At 44.1% G+C, this 24,532-nt stretch overlaps 2 protein-coding genes across 5 annotated transcripts in view; one reads left to right on the top strand and one right to left on the bottom strand.

The window, feature by feature from the left end:
* COL4A4 (collagen type IV alpha 4 chain) overlaps positions 1-24,532 on the bottom strand; it is a 168,843-nt gene that overhangs the window by 36,260 nt on the left and 108,051 nt on the right. For all 3 annotated transcript variants that reach the window (XM_033230020.1, XM_033230018.1, XM_033230019.1), the window contains 8 exons: positions 23,460-23,588; positions 23,257-23,367; positions 21,783-21,938; positions 18,312-18,419; positions 16,624-16,632; positions 12,501-12,626; positions 3,376-3,492; positions 1,509-1,697 (listed from right to left, as the gene is read on the bottom strand). In XM_033230020.1, coding sequence (XP_033085911.1) covers positions 1,509-1,697; positions 3,376-3,492; positions 12,501-12,626; positions 16,624-16,632; positions 18,312-18,419; positions 21,783-21,938; positions 23,257-23,367; positions 23,460-23,588 — 945 coding nt within the window. The remainder of the gene's footprint in view (positions 1-1,508; positions 1,698-3,375; positions 3,493-12,500; positions 12,627-16,623; positions 16,633-18,311; positions 18,420-21,782; positions 21,939-23,256; positions 23,368-23,459; positions 23,589-24,532) is intronic.
* Positions 1-24,532, top strand: part of RHBDD1 (rhomboid domain containing 1) — a 214,585-nt gene that overhangs the window by 182,132 nt on the left and 7,921 nt on the right. The gene's annotated exons all lie outside the window — the stretch shown is intronic.

Genomic DNA, 24,532 nt, shown 5'->3' with positions numbered 1-24,532 from the left:
AGGATTTAGCCAGGCTTGGAGATGGTGGTAGTGACTACTCAAGAGAGAGATACAGCGTCAGAGGGGGCCGGAGATAGGGGAGCGTGGAGCTCAGAGAACTCAGACATGTTCAGTGCAGGGAATGTGAGGAGAGGGTGTCTGTATTGTCTGTCTGTCTCAGGGGTGTCCAGTGATAAATCAGACCATTGGATGTGACCTTTGTCAATCTCGTTAAGGAGTTTGGACTTTATCCCAAGAGTTCTGCAGAGTTTTAAGATGTGTGCTCTGGTTAGACCAAGGGGGGAGAAGCAAGACTGATGATACAAACACCAGGCAGGAAAGAAATTGATGGCAGAGGGAGAGGATGAGAGAAGGAAACTGATTCAGGATATTAAACATCACTTCCTCCTTTATCCTGTGCTCCAAGAAACTGGCCCCTTGTGATGGGAAAGGCCATGCCAAACCCAAGGGAGAAATGCAGGGGATGTATAAGTAGTTGCCACACCAGGTTTGCAGTCTTTGACCACCCTCATTAACAGCTGGGGTCACTGCCTAGTGAGAGTAATGGCAAGCACCTCACCGTCAACTGTCCCCGTCAGCATATCCTTCCTGCACCTTCCATTCTAACCATGATTTTCTTGGAAAGACAGTGTTTCCCAGCAGCCAGGTACTTAAGCCTTTGACGTAAAATCAGTCCCTGCAGCTTGCAAATTTACTATTGAAAATTGACAAGGGCTGGGTGCGGTGGCTCACACCTGTAATCCCAGCACTATGGGAGGCCAAGGCGGGCAGATCACCTGAGGTCAGGTATTCGAGACCAACCTAGCCAACATGGCAAAGAAATACAAAAATTACCCAGGCATAGTGGCACAAGCCTGTAGTCTCAGCTACTCAGGAGGCTGAGGCAGGAGAATCGCTTGAACCCTGGAGGCGGAGGTTGCAGTGAGCCAAGATCGTGCCACTGCACTCACTCCCGCCTGGGCAACAGAGCAAGGCTCCATCTCAAAAAGAAAAGAAAGGAAAAGAAAATTGACAAAGAGCACCAAGAGATGACCCTCAAAATAAACTTCTGTAATTTAAGAATAAAGTGTAGTAGGGTAGGGAGTTGATGCTGGCAAGTGCTATAACATAACCATCAGGGTGCTGTGGCTGCACCATTTTACATATAAGTACAGGAACTGACCACATTCTGGTTAATTTACATTTAGAAGCAAAAAGTACATTTGATAACAGAGTTACATTTAACTTACTGAGGAAGAATCATTTTTATAACACTAATAATATACTTATTAGCCAGATAATATACTTATTATAGCCAGATAATAATTATAGCCAGAATGAGCTTCTTTGACACTTCATAGGATCATAATTTTAAAGGATTAGCTAAGAATGAGCATGCCAGTGTTTTTTTTAAAAGTCAGAATAATCCCATATAAGATTAGTGATCATTTAAGGTGTTGATGAATCAGTAAAATTAATCCCAAATTTTACTCTTCAGGCAATGGACATGGGTGATCCTGTATCCATACCAAGGTCTTGATTGTGAGCTTTCTCTTGCCCTTCCAGGTATAACAGACTATACCCAGTCCAGAGCCTGGGCATGCCCAGGGGGCAGGTGGGCTCCTGGTCTGTCTGACTGTGGAGAACCAGTAGGAAGCCACTGAGGTATCCAGCGCCAAACCCTTTGGGCCCAGGATCCCCAGTGGGACCAGGAGGCCCTGGAGGAACAAAGAAAAAAAAACGAAGGCAGGTTAGGGGGTTCGGTTTAACAAATACATTAAGCACCTCTGTTCTGGCACTGTGCTAAGCACTCGGAGCAGAGGGGAGCATGACTCAGCCCCTCCCCGCCTTCTGGAATGTACACAGCTGCACAGCCAAGGTACACACAACTCAGTCAGCAAGTATTTGTTCCAAGCAACTCCTAGGTGCCTGGGCTACATTAGCATAAAGACAAAAAACAGAGAAAAATCCCTGCCCTCCTAGATCTTGCATTACACTTGAGGAAGAGAAATAAGAAACAATAAGCACAACAAAAAGGTAAGTTATGAAATACGCTAGGAAGAAAAGAACGAGGACAGTGTAATGACACACCGCAAGTGTGGACTCCCCAGACTGAACTGCAGAGCAGGTGCTTCCCAAAGTCGGTCTTTCTTACACCTCCCAGACCTCTTCCCTGGTTCCAGCATATTGCAGCTTCATTCTGAGAAGGGCAAAGGCTTGGGATCCACATCTACAAGTGTGGCTCTCTTCTTTGAGAAGAGAGGGAAATGGAAGGAAGGCCTCATTCTAGCATTGTTGTTGGCAGATGGGAAATCAACAGTTCTAGAGAACGTGAGCAGGGTCTGTATCCTCCAGCACCTCTAAGGCACTGAACTATTGAAGAAGGCCAGGAGCTGTTTCTAATTACCAAGAGCAAAAGGTGAAGTTAGACATTGAAACCAAAAGGTATTTTGTTTTTGTGTTCTACTCTTGGTTCTGCAAGACTGGCAGGTTCTCCCCGTCTACACTGTCAACCAGAGATGACAAAGCGGTACCCTGTGGACCGAATCAGGCCTGCTCATGTGTTTTGACCTGTCAGGATTTTACAAGTTGATATTTTGAACTTGAAAAGAGCAGAGTGTAGGCCCACATTTCTGTAGACTATAATTGGCTGGAGCTGAGCTGCAGCTTTTAGCCAAAGCTCCATTCTGCTACAGACCCCACCCAGCCCTCCTCATTCATTTCTACCCACTACTAACCTGGTACAGGAGTTTGCACCCCTGGCCAGGTACTCTCTGGGGATGGGATTGTGTCTTGGGCTCTTTGGATCCATGTGCCTAACGAGCTTCCTGGTGCATTGTTTCACACTTCTATTCTGAAGAGTCCTAGCTCCCCTTTCCCAACACCACTTCCCCCCCCTCCTTTTTTTTTTTAAGAAAGAGCCCTGTTTCCTACATCAGTGTACTAATAGTTATATGATAAGATGATGTGAACTCAGGAAACCAGGCAATTCGGCCACTTACAGAGGGTGAGAACACACACATCATCCCTAAGGTCTTCATCACAGCCTCTCAGGGGTGACCCCACGGCCACCAGGCTGACAGTCCCTTCATGACCTTGGAAAGTGAACCGCAGAAATGGCCAATACTTCGATGATGATGTATAGCAGTTTGGGAAAATACTGAATAGGATGCAGGGCCTTGTCTAGGTTTTATGATGGTTTAGCATCAGTTAGATCATAGGAGATGCATCCCACTCTGTTCTCATTGCTTCTGTCTCTGATACCTGGTGAGTCAGCATCTAAGGCAAATGATCTGAATAGGATCCCGTTTGGAAAGCCACTTGAGAGGTCAGAGATTTTGTATACAACTCTAAGATTTACAGTGTCAGAGAAAAGAGGAGAGACTGAAACTCTACCTGGTCCTCCGGGATAGCCGTCTTCTCCTGTGTCACCTTTACGTCCGGGAGGCCCAGGAGACCCAGGAATGCCATCCATACCCCTCCTGCCGTCCAGCCCAGGCTCTCCTTTGCACCCTGCACAAAAGTTTATGATGCTGGTGGTGAAAGCAACCATGACACCTGCTAGCATTTACCGTGCCTATACCATGTGCCCGCCCCAGGCTTCCTTCCCACTTTGGCTGCATGCATCAGCTCGTTCAGTCTTTGCGATGATATGAAGTTGGCATTTTACTATCGCCGCTTGCAGTTGGGGTAACTGAGGCTCTGAGAGGTCAAATAATTTGCTTAAGGGCTGGGCCAGGATTTGAAGCCAGACCAGGGAGATACTGAGAGACAGGTTTTCACATTTTCTTCATAGTCTTGTATATTTGACTTAAAAAAAAAAACTACTGAACATGTATGGCATTTATAATAAATATGTTCCTTAATAATGATTGTTTAAAAGCCTAGATGGAGAAATGAATGAAATTTAATTGGTTTCATTTGAGGTCACGTTAAATCTGGAGCATGATAGGTGCAGCAATTTTTAAAAACAGCTTTTTACTGAGTGTTTACAATGTGCTAGGTATGATGCTCATCCCTGTATGTGGATTGTCCGGTTCAGTCTTGCCAGCAGCCATATGACTAGGTACTCGTACGTGCCGGTGGTACCAGTGAAGAGACTGGGGCTCATAAAGGTCACAGAGCCAGTCACATGTGGAGAGGAAACTTGGGTCCAAGAGGGTGAAGTGCAAATGGCCATCAAGCACCAGACCCTGCCCCTGACAAGCTGCAGAGCTCTGGATATAACCTGGGGGACTCGGCCGCAGTTGGGGTAATCCTTGAGGGGTTCTCTAAGTATGCAGTTACTTTTTTGTCAAGGCCTCAATTCATTAGCCACCATCTCCCTTCAGTCAGGGGAGCGCACACACAATAATTGTCTTTGGGCAAGTCTATTGCTATTACACCTAATTTCCTGAATTACTAGCCTTCTCCAGATTTCCAATCTCTACTTATTATTCTATTCTATTCTCTCTCTCTCTCTACTACAGAGTAGCCTGGTATGGGCTGATCTGTGTACCCCCAAATTTCATATGTTGAAGTCCTAGCCCCCATATCTCAGAATGTGACTGTATTTGGAGATAGTACCTTTAAGGAGGCGATTCTGTTCAATGAGGCTGTTAGGCTGGGCCCTAATCCAGGCTGACTAGTCTCCTTATGCAAGGAGAAAATTTGGACAGGGAAAGGGACCCCGGGGATCCATGTCCCTGGAATGGCACAGAGGAGAGGCCATGTGAGGACACAGGAAGATGGCGGCATCCGCAAGCCACGGAGGGAGGCCTTGGGAGAAACCAGCCCTGTCGTGGCTCCTTGATCTTGGATTTCTGCATCTAGAGCTGCCTGTTGTTTAAGCCGCCATGTCAGTGATACTTTGTTGTGGCAGCCCAAGCAGACAACACGTAGCCTAAAATCCAACATTAAGTCAAAGGGGCTTGCTTACATGGCTTGCACTCTCGCCTCCGCCCTCCAGTGACTGGGGGATGATGACAAACCTGAGGATGCCAGTCAACTGAGGAATTCATGGAGCCTCCCTCCCCTATCCTACTAAGGGACCAGCCTTGCCTGATAACCATTAAATGAGTCTGTTCACACAGACACTGACCGAAACCCTCTGCCCTTAAAGCAGCAACCCTGTCATGAAAAGGATGCATGGAGGGTTGAGGTTTGACTTGGTGTTGCAAGCTACCAGGAATCAAAGATTTCCCACGCAGGCCCCTCCCTGTCCCTCAGTGGCCCCAGGTGAGGCCCTGACTGTGCATCCACACATAGTAGAGTAGCTAACTTGCCTAGAGCAACCCTGGACTCTAATCTTCCTCCTCCAATCCACCTGAGCAACATCAATAGGAAACACAGGACTAAACAGCACAATGACACAGTCACTACTGCTCCTGAGAACAGAAGCCCAAAGACATTCTGCAACACTGGCTCACACTTTGGTAGCAATCAGTATCTGCCTTGGTAGGTCTGGGGTGGGGCCTTAGAATCTGCATTTCTAGAAGTCTCCAGGTGATGCTGATGCTGCCAGTCCCAGGAACCACACTTCGAGAACAAATGCTGTAGATGATTTAACTTTAAAACTCTTTCCGGTGATGACCTTAGTGGCATATTTTGAAAATCCTACATTTCTGCCTATTCTTGAAACCAGAAATTCTACTCAGGGAATTTAGTTTAAAGAAACAACAATAATAGCAAACACATGTACTGTTTATTCTGTGTCAGGTCGTGTTCTAAGTGCTTTTTATGTTAGTGAATCCACATAATCCTCACAATCAGCCCTTCTTACAGATCAGGAAACTGAGTCATGGGTTATGTGGTAGAGCCAGAGTTATGAACACATGTCATCTATTTCCAGAATCTCTACTCTTTTTTTTTTTTTTTTCCAGATGGAGTCTCGCTCTATCGCCCTGGCTAGAGTAGAGTGGCAGTATCTCAGCTCACTGCAGCCTCTGCCTTCCGGATTCAAGCGATTCTCCTGCCTCCCCAAAAGGCTAAAGGTACAGCCTCCCGAGTAGCTGGACTACAGGCATGCGCCACCATGCCTGGCTAATTTTTTTTTTTTTTTTTTTTTGAGATGGAGTCTCACTCTATTGGCCATGCTGGAGTGCGGTGGCATAACCTCAGCTCACTGCAACCTCCGCCTCTTGGGTTCAAGCGATTCTCCTGCCTCAGAGCTGGGACTACAGGTGCACGCCACCACACCCAGCTAATTTTTTTGTGATTTTAGTAGAGATTGGGTTTCACCATGTTGGCCAGGCTGGTCTCGAACTCCTGACCTCAGGTGATCTGCCCGCCTCAGCCTCCCATAGTACTGGGATTATAGGCGTGAGCCACCACACCCGGCCCTTATTTCCAGAACCTCTGTTCTTATCCATTACACTATTTCTTCATGATAATCAGGGATGCACATACGTAAGATATCATTACCAGTTGCTTATTGTAGTGAGAAAGTGGAAACTCCTTAAATCAGAGTAGTTACTGGACTAGCAGCAGCAGTGGCAGCACCTGGGAACGTGCTAGAAATAAAGACTCTCAGAGCCCTCTCCTTACCTAACAAATCAGGTCTAGGGTGGGCCCCAGCGAGCTGCGTTTCAACAAGCTCTTCAGGGATTCTGATGGTCCGTGAAGCTCGAGAACCAAAGCCTTAAATATTCCTTGTGACGCCCCCTCTGTACCCCCAGGTTCAGCTCCCCTTTTAGAAATTCCCACATTACCCCTTGTTAACACTCAACACTTCCGAACTGACTCGCTCCATGTCTTCATTTTCTGCTAGCCTGTGGCTCCAAAAAGCAGGGCCTTGCTGGATTAACTTATTTCTAGCAGAGCAGCTAGCAGCAAACCAATCAATAATTGGTGAAGGTAGTGGTTAAATAAATTGTGGCACAATCAGATATGGCAATGTTCCTCAGCTACTACAGATAATATTGTAGGAAAATATGTAATGACATAGAAGTAAGGTTAAGAACAGTTTGCCAAAGAGTCTGCCTAGGATGATCATGCGGCAATAAAACTAGAAAAATACCCAGGCAATTGTGTCTTTTAAAAGTGTGTTTAGGGTTTTTTTGTTGTTTTGTTTTGTTTTTTTGAGACAGAGTCTCGCTCTGTCACCCAGCTGGAGTGCAGTGGCACGATCTCGGTTCACCGCAAGCTCCGCCTCCCGGGTTCACGCCATTCTCCTGCCTCAGCCTCCTGAGTAGCTGGGACTACAGGCGCCCACCACCACGCCCGGCTAATTTTTTGTATTTTTAGTAGAGACGGAGTTTCACTGTGTTAGCCAGGATGGTCTCCATCTCCTGACCTCGTGATCCACCTCCACCTCGGCCGCCCAAAGTGCTGGGATTACAGGCATGAACCATCATGCCCGGCCAAAGTGTGTTTAGTTTTAAGTTACCTTTTTTTTTCTTTTGTAATAAAGTTTTTTTTTCCCCCCTTCACCAAATGCCTCCCCTACAGGCTAAAGGTGCATCTCCCATCTCCTGCCACATCCCTCCCTACGTAAATGGTCTTCAACATTGGGTGGTTCTGCACCGCCGCCCCCCACCCGCCAGCAGACACTTGGCAATATCTGGAGGCACTTTTGATCCTCAAATGGAGGAAGAGGTCATTACTGGCATCTAGTAGGCTAGGGGCGAGAGATGCTGCTCGACATCCTAGAATCCACCAAACAGCCCTCCAGGATCAAGAATCATAGGGCCCCAAATGTCAGTAGCACTGAGGTTGAGAAACCGCTCCACACAGTAGGCTACATCCAAGAGTCATGTATTCATTCACCAAATGTTTACCAAACACCCTCCATGACCCAGGCCTGTGTGTGGTTATCACACTGAATAAAACAATATCCTGCCCTCAAGCTTCTTATGGTCTCTAGAACGGTGGTTGGCAAATTACAGCCTGTGGGCCATTTACTGCCCATTTTAGTAACCCCAGTTACAGTGGAACACATGCATTCATTTACGTGTTATCTACCGCTATGCTGCAGCAACAAGGTTGAGGGGTCGCAGCAAAGATCATCTGACTCCAAAGCCGAAGCAGGGGACTGAAGTGCTCGGGTGATGAGGTAGAGGTCTCACTTCCCTGCCCGTGGTTCCACATGCCCCACTGCTTGTAAAATTGTGTCCTCAGATTGCCTGCCTGAGAGTGTCCCCTTCTTCTTCCACCCCTATGACCAGCTGGTCTCTCCCTTCCATGCCCTGTGCTGGTTGAGCTACACTCAGTGTAGACATCTCAGCGTCCGATATGCTCCTGTTATGCTTTTGTACTCCCAGGATTAGAAACGAATTATTCCCTAGTGTCCTGGACTGCATGCTGAATGTGGTTACCATTCAGTAGGTGAGAAAGGACACATCCCCTCCTCTCCATCTGGGTGAGAGGAGCCCTGGCCTTCCTGGTGACTGGGCAGAAACCTCCTCTTCCCGGGGTGGCACTGCTGGTGGCATCTGGAACTCCACCACCTTCCAAGAGAGTATCAGTTATCTTGGAAGGAACACGGGGCCCAAACAGCGAGCTCAGAGCATTCCTTTCTCTGTCCCACCCGATAAGATGATTCCAACGTGCAATATATTGAAGAAAGGGCTGCCCTAGTGCGTATGGGTGAGGAGTTCCCCCTTCCACTGAACAGGCAGCAGCAGGCATTCCTCCTGATGTACAGACTCATGGTGAGATCACTGAGGATCTGGGAAAAAGAATCCTGACACCAGATGTTATCATGTGGGCTTTACTCCTTTTAGGGTGAGGTAGAGAGAAATTGTCAGGCGGAAGACATTTCCCGAGAAACAGGAAGGAAGGCTCTTGTTAACCCGAGTTCTATGTTCAGAGCTTTCTACATTATGGACTTGCTCCCTACTTGGAACTAGTTTTAGAGAATAAAACTAAACATCAAAAAAACCCTCCAGTGTTAGATGGATGACCTCCTGAGAGGGCAAGTGTTGCCTTGAAGAGAAACACAACCCTAACAGGGTGTGGGAACGTCCATTAGGCAGGAACAGTTCAAAACAAAATGGATAACACTTTTGAGTTCACTGAAGGAAGCTTCAGCCTTTGAGGGCCGCCCTGGAAGGAAAAGGTGTAGATCAAAGAGATCAGTGTGTAGAAGAGCGTTAGGCCTCCCGTGGTGGAGAACTCCTAATGGACCCACTTCGTGGTGGCTGTCATCCACACACACTGGGGAGGAAAGAGCCAGAAGTTTGTTCATTTTTATGTAAGTCTCAGCTGCAGCACATGGTTACAAAATCAGTTAAGTGACGAAAGAAAAGACTTTTTAATTTTTTTTTTACCTTTGATTTTAGGTTCAGGGGTACATGTGAAGGTTTGCTACATAGGAAAACTCATGTCATGGAGGTTTGTTATACAGATTATTTCATCACCCAGGAATTAAGCCCAGTACTCAGTAGTTACCTTTTTTGTCTACTTGAGGGTGGCAGGGAGGAGGAGGGAGAGGAGCAGAAAAGAGAAGATTTGGAAGGGAAAACAGGAAGATACCAACAATGTCATTTTAAGTGAACATTGTTCTTTCTAGTGGCAGCCGTTTCTTCATGGCACTCGATCTTGAGGGTGGTATATATGGTGGTGGTATATAAGCCCTACCTTTCCTTAAGGCTATGCTCAAAAACCAGCTCTTGCTGGAGTCCTAGCAGTCCTGCAGTTCTCCACACTGGAATTAACCTCTACCCATCCCATTCTCCCAATACCTTTGACTTGCAACTCTTTTTTTTGGCTTTGTTTTGTTTTTGTTTTAGACGGAGTTTCGCTCTTGTTGCCCAGGCTGGAGTGGTATATATGGCCCCTCACACCCTGCTGAAAAAATGCCTTCAGGAAACGCTGGAGAATGAGCAACATGGCCTGCAGATGGCCCAGGTCAGCCAGGGCTGGCCATTAGGCCCTTAGAATGGACCTATCACTCTTCAGTAACTTGACAGGATGGCCAATACAGCCAGTGTGGCCAATGGGCCATAGACAAGGCCGAGGAATACATGGCGGGGAAGAGAGGTCCTTTGTAACAGGAACCCAGAGGCTCCTATCAGAGAAGAGGGGACCCAGAAGAAAGTAAGGGCTTGGGAGTGGGTGCACAGGACAAAAAGGAGCCCCAGGGAAGCTGGGCCACATAGTGAGAACATAGGAAGAGAAGGCAATGCTTCACCAGAACGACGGGGCACTTTGTAAAAAACATCATAATCATGTAGATGGCAGAGAGGTGGCCTTGGAGTGTCCCCACTTCCAGCAGGCAGGGTCAGTGGCTCCAATGAAGAGAGGGCACAGGAACCCAGGGAAGGCCCTCCTGTGGCCACGTGCAGCTGATGAGCCCATGCAACCCTAAGTCAGGAGGAATTAGACATCACAGGCGAGCACACCTGGGCCACATAAGCACTAGACCCTCTTTCAGAAGCTCATAGTCTATGGAGAGAGAATCTTGTTCTTGTTCATGTCAGAGATAACTATCATGTTCAAGGGTAAAGAACTGACCCGCTCACATATTTTTCTCTTCCCAGTTACTTTCTTTGGTTATTTTGCTAAGCCACCACAGTGGGTGACCCCAGCCACCCCTCTCACCTCAGTTTTGATGTTGAGGTGGAGCAACGCGTTTCAACCTGCTATAGTCACTTGGGGGGCATTGAAAAATGCTGACATTCAGGCTTTGCCACCTTCCACATTCTATTAGTCTGAGATGAGACCCAGGTGCCAATAATCTTTCAAGATCCTCCAGGTGATTTTAACCTGCAGCTAGTATTGTCTTGCTAAAAAGGTTCTACTCTTAGCTGAATCTTTAAGGAGTGCATTCATATAATAGTCAGGGCGTCTCAAATTCGAATATGTACGCCACTATTTGGGGGACCTTGTTAAAATGCAGATTCTGATTCTGTAGGTCTGGGGCCGACCCGAGTTGCTGCTGGTTCCTGAACCAGGACCACAGTTACAGTAACAAAGATGTTGCTGACTCCTAGATGCCTGGTTATTAGGCCAGTCAGCCTGGCCTGTGCTCCCGCCATCTCCCTGTTGAACAATTCTGGCTCCTCAACTTGCAACTCTTTTTTTTGTTTGTTTTGTTTTAGATGGAGTTTTGCTCTTGTTGCCCAGGCTGGAGTTCAGTGGTGCAATCTCAGCTTACGGCAACTTCTGCCTCCTGGGTTCAAGCAATTTTCCTGCCTCAGCCTCCCAAGTAGCTGGGATTACAGGCACCTGCCACCACGCCCGGCTAATTTTGTATTTTAAGTAGAGACAGGGTTTCACCATGTTGGCCAGACTAGTCTCAAACTCCTGACCTCAGGTGATCCACCCACCTTGACCTCCCAAAGTGCTGGGATTACAGGCATGAGCCACCGCGCCCGGCCTGCATCTCCTTTTTAACATGAATTGTGTAATAATCTACCATTACTTTAAGTTATTTATATTCTGCTATTTCTTTCATGGGATTATGAGACCCTGGAGGGGGAAAACACATCTTATTCATCTGTGTATCACTCACACCACCTAGTAGCATACTTTACAAAGACTAGAGGGAGTCTGGAAGTACTTACTGAATTGAATTTGCAGAACCCAGTTACAGGTCACATCTTTGACCTGGAAGTTATTTTTATAAGTTGGAGGGATCCAGCTCTGGATATTGCAAATATGTACATAACAAGGCAGCTTGGTTTTAAAACGAGGTTGAGTGACCAGTAATACCGACTGACAGAACTTTATCCATGCAAGGAGTATCAAGAAAGATGAGTTATGTAACGACTGGCCCAATTCCCAGTTCTCACGGGCCATTAAAAGAAGTTGCTGCAACCAACACCCAAATAACCTGGTGCACAAACACAGATGCAATGCAACAAACACACACAACGAAAACCCCACATTAATTTGAGGAAGGCTCCAGGGCTGTTTTGGCCACCACCTAAGAACCAGTCTGACTCCTGTTGAGAGGGACATCTCTTGAGCACTTAACTTCTTGGTTTTGAGGAACCAGAAGAAAAACAAATGGTGCAAGATTCAGCTCTGACTCCAATTCCTGTGTCCCTGAACCAAAAAGAGCCCAAATCACAGTGGGGCCGTGGGGGGTGAAAGGAAAGAGAACACCCTGGTTCCTGTAATCCCAGCCCTTCCTTTGGGAGGCCAAGGCAGAAGGATCGCAAGGTCAGGAGATGGAGACCCTTCTGGCTAACACGGTGAAACCCCATCTCCACTAAAAATACAAAAAATTAGCCGGGTGCGGTGGCAGGTGCCTGTAGTCCCAGCTACTCGGGAGGCTGAGGCAGGAGAATGGCGAGAACCCGGGAGGCGGATCTTGCAGTGAGGCGAGATGGCACCACTGCACTCCAGCCTGGGCAAAAGAGTGAGACTGCACCTCAAAAATAAAATAAAATAAAAAAATAGAAGGGATATGTGGATCCAGTTAGCCTATGATTGATGTACTTTGGATCAAGGTAGAAACAAATTACAAAGGGAAAGACATGTTTTCTTCTCACTAGTTATTAATCTCCATATCAAAAGCTACAAAATAAAACATCTAGAATTTCATTTCAGCAATATACAGTGAAAATAAGGAACAATCAGCATGCGGCTCATACCTGGTCCTGGGGGGCCTCTCATTCCAGGGAGTCCCATGGCTCCTTCTGGTCCTCTCAGGCCTGGCACCCCAGGAAGCCCTGGGATTCGGGGACAGTCATCCGCATCTGCAAGTGGCCCCGGTTCACCTGAAATTGGAATTACTGCTTGTGTAATGGATGCACACAGGCTTATGAACAAGCTCTTTCTACAGTCTCTGGTTAAACTTGGACTTCTGACACTATGCTGAAATTCAGTTCACATTTAGTATAAATTTCAGTATAAATGTTTGTAAAGGTTCAACAATCCAGTATAAGTTCCAAGAAGGCAGGAATTTGTCTTGTTTCCTGGAGGGTGCATGAAAAACTTCCAGAATGTCGGACTGACCGAATGAGTGAATGGAGTATCAGAGGAAGCAGAAGGATGAAACAGTGAAGGTCGGATGATGCAGCAATGTGATGACCCTCACAGGATTACCCAGTCTCTGGGCCATGTTCTAGTGGAGTAGCAGCCACAGGTGGCATTGCAAGAGGGACTGGTGGGTTCCTAAAGCTCAGCTTCATGTGTCCCTGAGTCCTTACCCTACACTGCAGCACCACAATGGGTTTCCATAGTGTCCGTCACTCACATAGAATTTCAGGATTGCTAGAGGCTCAGAAGCAGTGACTTTCAACCCTGAGTGAACGTTGGACTTATCCAGGGGAGTCGAGGAAATATACCGATGCCTGGGTCCCACTCCCAGAAATACTGGTTTACTTGATAATAGGATGTGGCCTGAGCAGTGTCCTCATCATTGGCTGCATAATAAACTCAGCTGGTGAGCTTTTCAAATGTACTTATTAACATTGGGGCCGCATCTAGACTAATTATATAGGAATTTCGGGGGGTGGGACCTGAGTGTCAGTAGTTTTTTGTTTGTTTGTTTAACTCCCCTGGTGATTCCAGGGTCCATTAGGGCTGAAAAGCACCGTTGTAAAGCTATAACTCTGACTGTAGCACCTCAGAATCATGTCACTAGTTTGTTAGAAACCAGAGTTCCTGAGTCAGGAGGTCTGAAGTGGGGGCCATGTACATTTCTAACATGTTCCCAGGGAGGCTGATGGCATTGATCTGCGAATCTCACTTTGAAAAACACAGGCTGGGCACGGTGACTCACACCTGTAATCCTAGCACTTTGGGAAGCCGAGGCGGGTGGATCACTTGAGATCAGGAGTTTGAGAACAGCCTGGCCAACATGGTGAAACCCCATCTCTACTTAAAAAAAAAAAAAAGAAAGAAAAGAAAAAAATAGCTGGGTGTAGTGGCAAGTGCCTGTAGTTCCAGCTACTCAGGAGGCTAAGGCAGGAGAATCACTGGAACCCAGGAGACAGAGGTTGCATGAGCCGAGATTGTGCCACTGCACTCCAGCCTGGGTGACAGAGCAAGATTCTGTCTCAAAAAAAAAAAAAAAAAAAAGAAAAGAAATGAAAAAAAGAAAAAAGAAAACCACTCTACTAAAGATGTGACTTTCTTTTACCTTCACATCTTTAGGACATGTTTAATAAAGCTTCATTCAGTCATCCTGCAAACATCACACAGGGATAAGAAATAATAACACTGAAAAATAATGATAACAGCTAAGACTCACTGAATGCTTTATCATAAATCAGGCCCTGTGCTGAATGCTTTTACTATTAAATCCTCCCAACAAGACTGTGTATGTGCTACTGTTATGAGAAGGTTATGGATGAGAACACTCAGGCTTGGCCAGGTGCGGTGGCTCACACCTGTCATCCCAGCACTTTGGGAGGCCAAGGCAGGCAGATCATCAGGTCAAGAGATCGAGACCAGCCTGGCCAACATGGTGAAACCCCATCTCTACTACAAATACAAAAATTAGCCGGGCGTGGTGGTGTGCACCTTTAGTCCCAGCTACTTGGGAGGCTGAGGGAGGAGAATCACTTGAACCCGGGAGGCGGAGAGCTTGAACCCGGGAGGCAGAGACTGAAGTGAGCCGAGATCACACCACTGCACTCCAGCCTGGTGACAGAGCAAGACTCTGTCTTAGAAAAAAAAAAAGAACATGCAGGCTCAGGCAAATAAGTGACACTTCTGTGGTGACACAGCTTACACATGGCAGAGTCTGGATTACAATACAGGGCATTCTAGCTCCAAACCCATGTTCTTAACCACCTCATCAGACTGCATCAGGATCTCAATATCTGGGTAACAAATTCTCAGAAGTGAAACTTATTTTAAAAGGTATCTGGCCAGACATAGTGTTTCACGCTTGTAATCCCAGTACTTTAGGAGGCTGAGGCGGGTGGACTGCCTGAGTTTGAGAGTTCAAGAGCAGCCTGGGCAACAGGGTGAAGCCCCATCTCTACTAAAATTGCAAGAAATCAGCCAGGTGTGGTGACACATGCCTGTGATCCCAGCTACTTGGGAGGCTGAGGTAGGAAAACTGCTTGAACCTGGGAGTGCAGTGGTGGGATCTCCAGTCTGGGCACCAGAGCAAGACTCTGTCTCCAAAAAAAATAAAATAAAAATAAAAGATATCATCTGATTAGCCATGGTGTTTTTCAAATGTATGCAAAAGTGTGAAATAATTTCAAGAACATCAATCATAAGGCAGTAAGAAAATCCTTAACAAAATGGGGCATAACAACAAAGTTTTAGCCTCCTAATACTTACTGGGCCTGTGTAAAATGACTTGGAATTCTTATGAGCTATTTGGAATTTAACCCCATGTAAAATATGGTATAAAACCACAAGCAACACAGGGCCAAATGTATTTCTATAATAAGTACAGTTTAATGTAAAACGTGGCTTTTCTACTACCGGTGGTGACTTGAGAGAGTTGCATAGAGGCATCTCCTATTTTCCCTGAGTAATGTCTGGCCCTTCCCAGTGGCAACGGAGTTGAGAAAGAGGGAGAAAGTGTGAGAAAGTGGGAGTTGAGAAAGTGGTTGGTGCTTCCTATTTAGAATTTTGATGTTCTCTTGAAATGACTTTATACCTACAATCACAGAGAGATAGGATTGAAATGAAAACATCAAATAGAGTTTAATTTTTAAATATAAGCATTGAAAATACCAGGACTTTTTAAATTTTTGATTTTGCTTTTCTTTACTTTCTAATAAGTCAGAAGCTGAAAAATAAAAAGCAGGAGTGGGGCAGGTGCGATGGCTCACGCCTGTAATCTCAGCACTTTGGGAGGCTGAGGCAGGCGGATCACAAGGTCAGGAGATCGAGACCACAGTAAAACCCCGTCTCTACTAAAAATACAAAAAATTAGCTGGGTGTGGTGGCGGGCGTCTGCAGTCCCAGCTACTTGGGAGGCAGGAGAATGGTGTGAACCCGGGAGACGGAGCTCACAGTGAGCTGAGATCGTGTCACTGCACTCCACCCTGGGTGACACAGCGAAACTCTGTCTCAAAAAAAAAAAAAAAAAAAAAACGGGTTGGGGGGCTGAGGCCTCTTTTCTAAAGACCTTAAAAGTAATACATGGTGTCTGTATTCAGAGCAATTTTCATTAGGGCTAATAACAGAGGCCTGGAAAGAACAAATGAAAACACTCACAATTTTTCTTTTTCTCTTTTGAGAAATGCTTTTTATTTTCTTTGAAAATGCCAGGCACAAAATAACATGTTGTTTTTGCATTGCAGAGCATTAAGTGAACATTTTCCTTTTAACACATGAAGAAATGTGCTCCTTAAAAATGGACTTGAGGGTGTAATAGGAAAGGCTTGTCACAGCCCCTTATTGGGAGGTAAGGCCCCATTTTTTAATGTTGTGTATACCATTTATTTTACAGATGCTCTATGTATTTATATTGTAGAATTTAAAAAAGGAACTTACATTGGTATGTACTACAGCCTTTGACAGAGAAAGCCCACATACTTCATGCCCCAATTGAAACTATGTAGGCTAAGGATCTACACTGCCTTGACAACCTATCAATGAGGCTAAGTATTAGGATGCTCTAATATGAGGTTACTGTATCTGTAACGAGGAAGCAAAGCACTGCAGCCTAATATCCTTAGAGCACCCCATCTATAAAAATGTAACAAAGTTTAGCTCACCCATACAGAGGAAAAAGAACAAGTACAGAAATGACTAGAAACCAGAGTGAGGGGAAATTACCAATTCTATAGCAAAGCTTACCTCTGGGACCTGGAGGAATCCGAAGACAACAAACAAGGCCAGGCCATGATTTTCACAGGGTGCAAAGAGATTGCAAATTTGTGGATTAGGACAAAAATGAAATAGATTGAGAACATACATCATAATTCGAGGCAGCATCAATGACAAGCAGAATGGCAGCATCTCTTTACATAAAAAGTCCACATCAGTGTGACTGACAGGAGCAGCTATGATTTAGTAATGGAGTTTGCATCTGTAGAATGACTTGAAATGAAACTCTCTTGAGCAACAGAAAACTCTAGTTGATTTCTAATTGCAAATATCCCCTCATTTAATGCATACAGGAATTCAATCCATTTAAAAGCTTCTGAAAATTTCATCTTAATTTGCCAAGTATAGGGTATGCATAGAAAGCAAATGTGAAAAGAATCAACATATAGGGTGCGATGGCTCACGCCTGTAATCCCAGCACTTTAGGAGGCCGAGGCGGGTGGATCACGAGGTCAGGAGATCGAGACCATCCTGGCTAACACAGTGAAACCCCATTTCTACTTAAAATACAAAAAAATTAGCTGGGTGTGGTGGCAGGTGCCTGTAGTCCCAGCTACTAAGGAGGCTGAGGCAGGAGAATGGGGTGAACCCGGAAGGCAGAGCTTGCAGTGAGCCAAGATCACTGCACTGCACTCCAGCCTGGGTGACAAAGCGAGACTCCGTCTCAAAAAAAAAAAAATCAATATATAAGCCCTTGTTCCTCCTGTACTATGATACATCATAAAGCAGTGTGATTTATTTATTCTTTGAACTAGAGTGCTAACTTAGGACATTGCGAAATATTCTGAACTGACGCCACATTACCATAATATTGATTTAGGATCTTGAAAGATATTACTTCTGCCCATCTCAAATACACATGTCTGTTTGCCCCTTCTCTCCCCAACTCTTCCTTGTCATAATTTGACCCTATGGTTAAAAACTGTTGCCTATAGAGTTAAACTGAATAGCTTTTTCCCTTCCTAGGAACAAATGGACTTTACAGAAAAATATTAAATAAAACATCTAGGAAAATCAATGAAAATTCAGGGATCAGAACTGAATATACGATCCTAACAAACAATAATCAAATCAGTCTTTGCCTCTTGCATAAAGGAACACATATTTGTTTCCCTTAGAAATAGTCTATGTGGGCCAGGCACAGTGGCTCACGCTTGTAATCCCAGCACTTTGGGAGGCTGAGGTGGGCTGATCACCTGAGGTCAGGAGTTTGAGACTTACAGCCTTGCCAACATGGTGAAACTCTGTCTCTATTAAAATACAAAAATTAGTTAGGCACAGTGGCACACACCTGTAATCCTAGCTACCTGAGTTTGAGTCAGATGGATCACTTGAACCCAGGAGGCGGAGGCTGCAGTGAGCTGAGATCACACCACTGCACTCCAGCCTGGGTGACAGAGCGAGACAGTCTCAAAAAAAAAAAAAAAAAAGTGTATATAAAATCAATTCCTAATTTTCAAACTTACTTATTCTGGCAACAAATTATTACTTTACCAAACATGAGACTTTGTAGTGCAGCCTGAGAGAAATATACTCAATAAAAGAAAGGGCTTAAGTAATAAAAATGTGCTAGCAATTCAAAATATTAACTACTTTCTGAACGATGACCATTTTAGTAAATGTTTAAACAAAACGCTCTACGTAGGTTGGAAGCTCACCTGGAAGACCAGTGGGCCCTTTTCTCCCTGGAGGTCCAGGTAAACCCTTCTCTCCAGGTGGCCCAGGAAATCCATGTGGTCCCTGCGGCCCTGGGAATCCCATTGGTCCTTTAAAAAACCAAAACATAAAAATGAGGGCACTGGAATGAGACAAGATAAAAACAATGACAGTTTGATAGACTGAATTCAGAAATTCACTCCAACATAATGCAGGGCACAGCTAGCCTGAGAGTCAAGATGAGCCTCGCTTTCCTCTGTCAGACTTAGACGGTTGCCTCTGAAGGAAACACATGATTGACCAAAAGAACTAAGGAAATGGTTCCAAGATCAAGACAAGACTAAATTACAATGAAAAGAAGTCCTATAACCGTGAACTTTCTCTGGAGACAACGGACTGGAACTGAAGGGAAAATCAGGAAAGAGCTTTTTTTTTTTTTTTTTTTTTTTACATATACATTTACACCTTTTTAATAGAACATCATGTGAATATGCATTATTATATGCTATTTTTTAAAAATGAGTAACAATGCCCAAACCCCAGAGCTGTTGGTATTACATTTTATTAACATATTACCAGTAGTATTGTGTATTAACATGACCTAAGATTTTTCTAAATTGTTCATATTCAGTAATCTTGCTTTAACTTTATCTGTTTTTAAATTTTGAACAATGAACAAAAGTTTTACAAAATGAGAATTGGTAAATTCAAAATAATACATTGAGCACAATTTTATTGGTAGAGATTTTATGATTCTCATAAAGATTAACTTGCCACACTTAATTAGCAATGAATGACAATTAATTAGCAAAACTTTTTTCTAAAAAGATTTGATATCTGGGTGAAATGCAAGACAATATTTACAAAAATATAGAAATGAGACCAACTGTTCTAAGGTGATACAATAATAATTTTTTTAGCAAAACTTTCTGCTAAAAAGATTTGATGTCTAAGTAAAATGCAAGATGATATTTACAATAATATAGAAATCAAACACTTTTCTAAGGGGATACAATAGTAATTTTTTTCAGGGTCATCAGATTACATCTTGCATTATTCTCTGCCCTTCAAACTCCCTGAATTTCCAACAAAGCTTGAAGTTACAATGATAGCTGGATAAATGTTTTACTGATTAACAATTACAAAGGGCTGTATATCAACATCATATCAAAATTAAGGACTTTTTTTTTTTTTTATACTTTAAGTTCTAGGGTACATGTGCATAATGTGCAGGTTTGTTACATACGTATACTTGTGCCATGTTGGTGTGCTGCACCCATCAATTCGTCAGCACCCATCAATTCGTCATTTATATCAGGTATAACTCCCAATGCAATCCCTCCCCCCCTCGGGAAGGGGAACATCACACACTGGGGCCTATCATGGGGAGGGGGGAAGACCTTTCAATATCCGAGAACAATGTGCCTCCCCAGCCGAGTTCAAACCACTCTCCTCCTCACTCTCTCAGTTTTAGGCACAACGGTTCAGTTCCTCATATGTGATGTTCCTTTACTTCCATATCCATGGTGTCTTCCTCATTTTTTAGAGTTAAGACCAAGTCTCACTTTCTCAGGGAAGCCTTCCCTGGAATCCCAACTGAAGTTTAGTTGCTTTTTGATAACCTCTTCATTCAGGACACTTAACTGGATTTAAATTGACATATCCCTTAGCGTGCATGTCTGTCTTCCATGAAACTACGCTTTTTATAAAAGAAACTTTATTATTATTAGCTCCATTCCCCAGGCTGGAGTGTAGTGGTACAATCATTGCTCACTGCAGCCTCCAACTCTTGGGTTCCGGTGATCCTCTCACCCCAGCCTCCCGAGTAGCTGGGACTACAGGCACACACCACCATGCCCATATAATTTTTTAATTTTTTTGTAGAGAGGGGGTCTCACTGTGTTGCCCAGGCTGGTCTTGAACTATACTGGCCTCCAGGGATCCTCACACCTTGGCCTCCCAAAGTGTTGGGATTACAGGTGTGAACCACTAAGCCAGGCAGAAACTCTGTCCTTATAAGATTAGAGACTCTACTTAAATTTGTTCACTACTATATTCCTGCAGGTGCCTAATATTTCTCACTGTGTAAGTCATAAAAGGTAAACTGAGGAAACTCACTCTCTTTATAGTAAAGCACTGTTTGGCCATTATATTCTCTGGACTAGGAGTCAAGAAGCATGATTAGTAGTTCCACCAATATTTCTAACTCCCTGTGTATTCTTGTGTAGATCACTCGTATTCATATGGTGTGTTATTTCCTCAGTCCTGAATTTTATGTCCAGAGATTTATTCCCTAGAGTAACTAAGGAGAAAGAGTGTTAGCCAGCCCCTTCCTCCTTTCTGTTGGTGACTAGAGTGTTAGCATGTCAGTCCAATTCTGAAGTTCAATAATTGGAAGCCTACTTACCTGTAGATTTGAGCCACATTCTCTAAAATTGATTTCATTGCTAATATAGATGAACAGGCTTGCTCCATACTGTTGTACAGGTGTGCACTGCACAATTCCACAGATGCCATTTGCACTATAGTCATGGCAGCCTCACAGTGATTTTTATCTGTGATCTAATCTTTTGCCTTATTTCACACTTGGTTCAGAACCCAGGCAAGGTGCTAGTTATTGGGCTCCTTTTGCAAATTTCAACTGCTCTTTTTCTGATATCCAGCTTCCTTATTTATGAAATGGGGGAGTTAAAATGGATACTCATTAGTCATGTTTTTTCAACAAAAAGCTTCTTTGAACCTAAAAATTATCTGAAATTCTGGCGACCAAAAACTGATCTCCCCAAATATTAGCAGTTGGATAAAAAATAATTAAAATAAATATTTTAACCTCAAAGAGTGGGAAAATTCAGTGATTGGGGATCTTTGCATGAATATAAAAAAGCAAAGTCAGCAGTCTAAAACTAAGCTGTCCAATACAGAAGATATTAACCATACACGGCTAGTTAGCACTTGAAATGTAGCCAGTCCGACCTGAGCTGTGCTGTTAGCATGGAACACACATGGGATTTCAAAGGCAGGAAGAAGGAGTGGCTTATTTGCAAAAGGAACTAGGTTTGCACAATCAGCTCAATTATTTCATTAATAAATGTATATTAATTATATGTTAAAATAATATTTAAATATATTATGTTAAATCACATAAAGTATGAAAGTTCACTTGTTTTTACTTGTTAACATGTGACTACTATATTTTTAAATTGCACATGTGGCTTGCATCACATTTCTACTGTTCAGTTCTGGCCTGGAAGATTACCAAGAATATTATTAGGGCCTAAAGATGAACTTGTGTTTCTTCCTTTTACTTGTTCAACTTTGACCCAAACTTCAGGACTCTTTGGGGAAATAAGGACATTTTGGAAAGGAGTCACTTTGTTTGCATAGGAAATAGAAATGGTGGCACAGTACCCCAGACCCTCAAGAGTAAGATAACCAAGGTGTTCACATACTAGTTAACGGAACAACATTCATACCTTTCTGGCCATCTTTTCCATCACATCCTGGGAAGCCTTTGTATCCTGGAGGGCCTGGTGGGCCGGGGAGACCTGGTGGCCCTGGTAGACCACAGTCACCTGGCTCCCCTCTCAGGAGGTCAACACTCCCAGGGAGGCCTGGAGGCCCAGGTGCTCCTAACCACAGAGAAGAGACAAAAAATACTCTTTTAGTCAAAGACAAATGTGTATACTGGCTGCTTGACAGCTTCTGAAGAAAAACAATTTAATGATTTGCAAGCAAGGAATAAAGAGAATTAGAAGAATAAGGAAGTCAATGATAACAGAAATGAAATAGAATGGATCGTAATACCAAGTTGAGAAATGGTGTAGATAATGGGTTGGTAGCTGTTAGACAAAATGAACCCGAGCAAAACCTTCCTTCCTTTCAAAGTCATTCCTGTTGAAAATATCATTTTGGGTTTTTGTTTACTGCTTTAATAAGATGGATAGGTGGATAGATGGTTGGATGGATGGATGGATGGATGGATGGATGGATGGATGGATGGATAGATGAATAGAGTACCAGACAAACAGATGAAGGGATAGATAGATGGATTGGTAAATGAATGAATGGATGGATGGATGGATGGACAGATAGACAGGCATTTGAGGAAATATGTCTGGTGGGAAAGGAATGTTCACTCGATTAAATTTATAATCCTAATGGAAAACAACTTTCCACAAATAGGAATAAATTGACCCCAATTATATTCCTACTTAGCTTCTGTACTTCTTAGCACACTTTTGAGAGCTTTATTATTTTCAGTGTACAATCTCTAATATCCTAAAGATTCAAAGATGATGGGCATGTGTCTTTAAGGAAGAGTTCTAAGAGCTTGTATGAATGCAATTGCCTGCATTTAGCAAGATATCACACGGAGCCACACTCCTCCCAATTCCCAGCCCAGCTCTAGCCTAAACCCACTTGGTCAGCTTAGTAACGACTTCTAACATCTTTCCTTACCAAAGTTTCCCCCTGTGAAGTGATGAAAGAAACAACATGTACTGTCAACAGCACATGAAGAGACTGTTTCTTGTGTGCAGCAGGCCTGCATCCTGTCACTCTGGGCTAGTGCCAGTGGTTTATGTGACAGTTGCTAGAGACCAACAAGGAGGGTGCGATTCCCACTTGCCACCCACTTCTGAAGACTTTTGGTCAGCATCAAGCTGGTGACAGAAACGCTTGCTTGTCAGTTTCTACCCTGAATAGGCGAGGGCCTAACACAGCTGAAATAGAAGAGTGACATGGCCAAGTCCTAGTCCTGGATACGGTCCTGAGAGCCCACCACTACCCACAGTCCCACCCTAACTGTGTCTCACTTATCCACCTGCCAAGCTGATCGGGGGCTGCTTCAGTGCTTCTATTCTGCCACTCTCTGGTCCCACACTCCTCCAGAGCTGGCAGCATCTAACAAAGGGAGCACTGCCATCCTTTGTCATGATTCTCTCATACCTCTTGGGCCATCGGGACCAGGAGGTCCCTGATCTCCAGATGGACCCGGGTCAGGAATGTCCTTAGGCGCTCTTCCTGTGGCACCTGCAGGACCAGGTGGTCCTGATCTCCCTAAGAAGAGACATGTTCACACATTAGCTTCATTGCATTCGGAAGGTTTTGGTTTAGTTAGTGAAAGAAGGGCAAAGCATGCTGCAGCTTACCTGGGGGACCTGGGAGACCTTTTTCTCCACAAGGACCTGGAGGAGAGATTCCTGGGCTCCCAAGATCTCCTCTCTCCCCTTTTAGCCCAGGCATTCCCACTGGACCAGGTGGCCCCACATCATGCAAACCTTCATGGGGAAAACAGAATTAATACTATATCTTCTCTTTGGTTGTCCCTGTTATAGTGCCTGGAAAGGAATCACTTCCCAAGAGCAGCAGAGAAGTGGCTGGTTCTGCAGACACGAACCACTGGTTGCAATGGTGATCCAAATGTCTACACTATTTCTCTCTTAGGACCCACCACACTGGCCAGCCATAAGTTTTATTTCTTTTATAGTTATTTTCCAGCTTTTAGAAAACAACAATTTGGAGGCAATACCAACACTCCGACCTCTACAATGGATAGAGTAAAAACAAATGAGATACAATAAGTAATTATACATAAGTTCTTTTGAAATTTGAGGTGGAGACTGGCATAATTAGAACTATTGAGGAATTTCACACTGGGAAGGAAGGACATCAGTGTGTTCTTGGAAGGAACACACATTTAATCTGGCTATTTGGAGGAGCTACTAAATGAATCTTAGTGACCATATTACTGGATCTTCCAAACTATAAAGATTTCACCTCTCTCCAACAATAAATTCAAACCTAGCAGCACCATTCCTGTTCCTCAGGGTCACTCAACTTTGCATGTTAGGTTTCAGCTACTTTATCTGATCATAGGCGGTTTTTCTGGGAAAGTAACACAACAAATATTGATTATACTAAACAGAACAAGAAAAAGTACACTTGTCAAAGATTAACCTATTTATGGTATGAAAATAGTAGCAAATTGTGGAGGTAATTTGTTTTAGCAGTGGCCATAAAAGGATGCTATTAGTACTATTTTGACCTATGTGGTCAAACATAGCATTACTATACTTAAAACAATACAAAAATCCTAAAATCCCCAACTATTTACTTGTTAGGATAACATTTTGAAATGTGGCTCCATTAAAGCAATTGTTCAGAGCACTTTTGGTAGACAGAAAATTCCAAGCAATACCAACAAAGACACTGTTAACCAACC

The sequence above is a fragment of the Trachypithecus francoisi genome, unplaced genomic scaffold, assembly GCF_009764315.1.
Source record: "Trachypithecus francoisi isolate TF-2019V2 unplaced genomic scaffold, Tfra_2.0 Lachesis_group13, whole genome shotgun sequence".
NCBI lineage: Eukaryota > Metazoa > Chordata > Mammalia > Primates > Cercopithecidae > Trachypithecus > Trachypithecus francoisi.
Note: the sequence above shows the minus strand (reverse complement) of the source record. Positions and strands in the feature narration are given on the sequence as shown.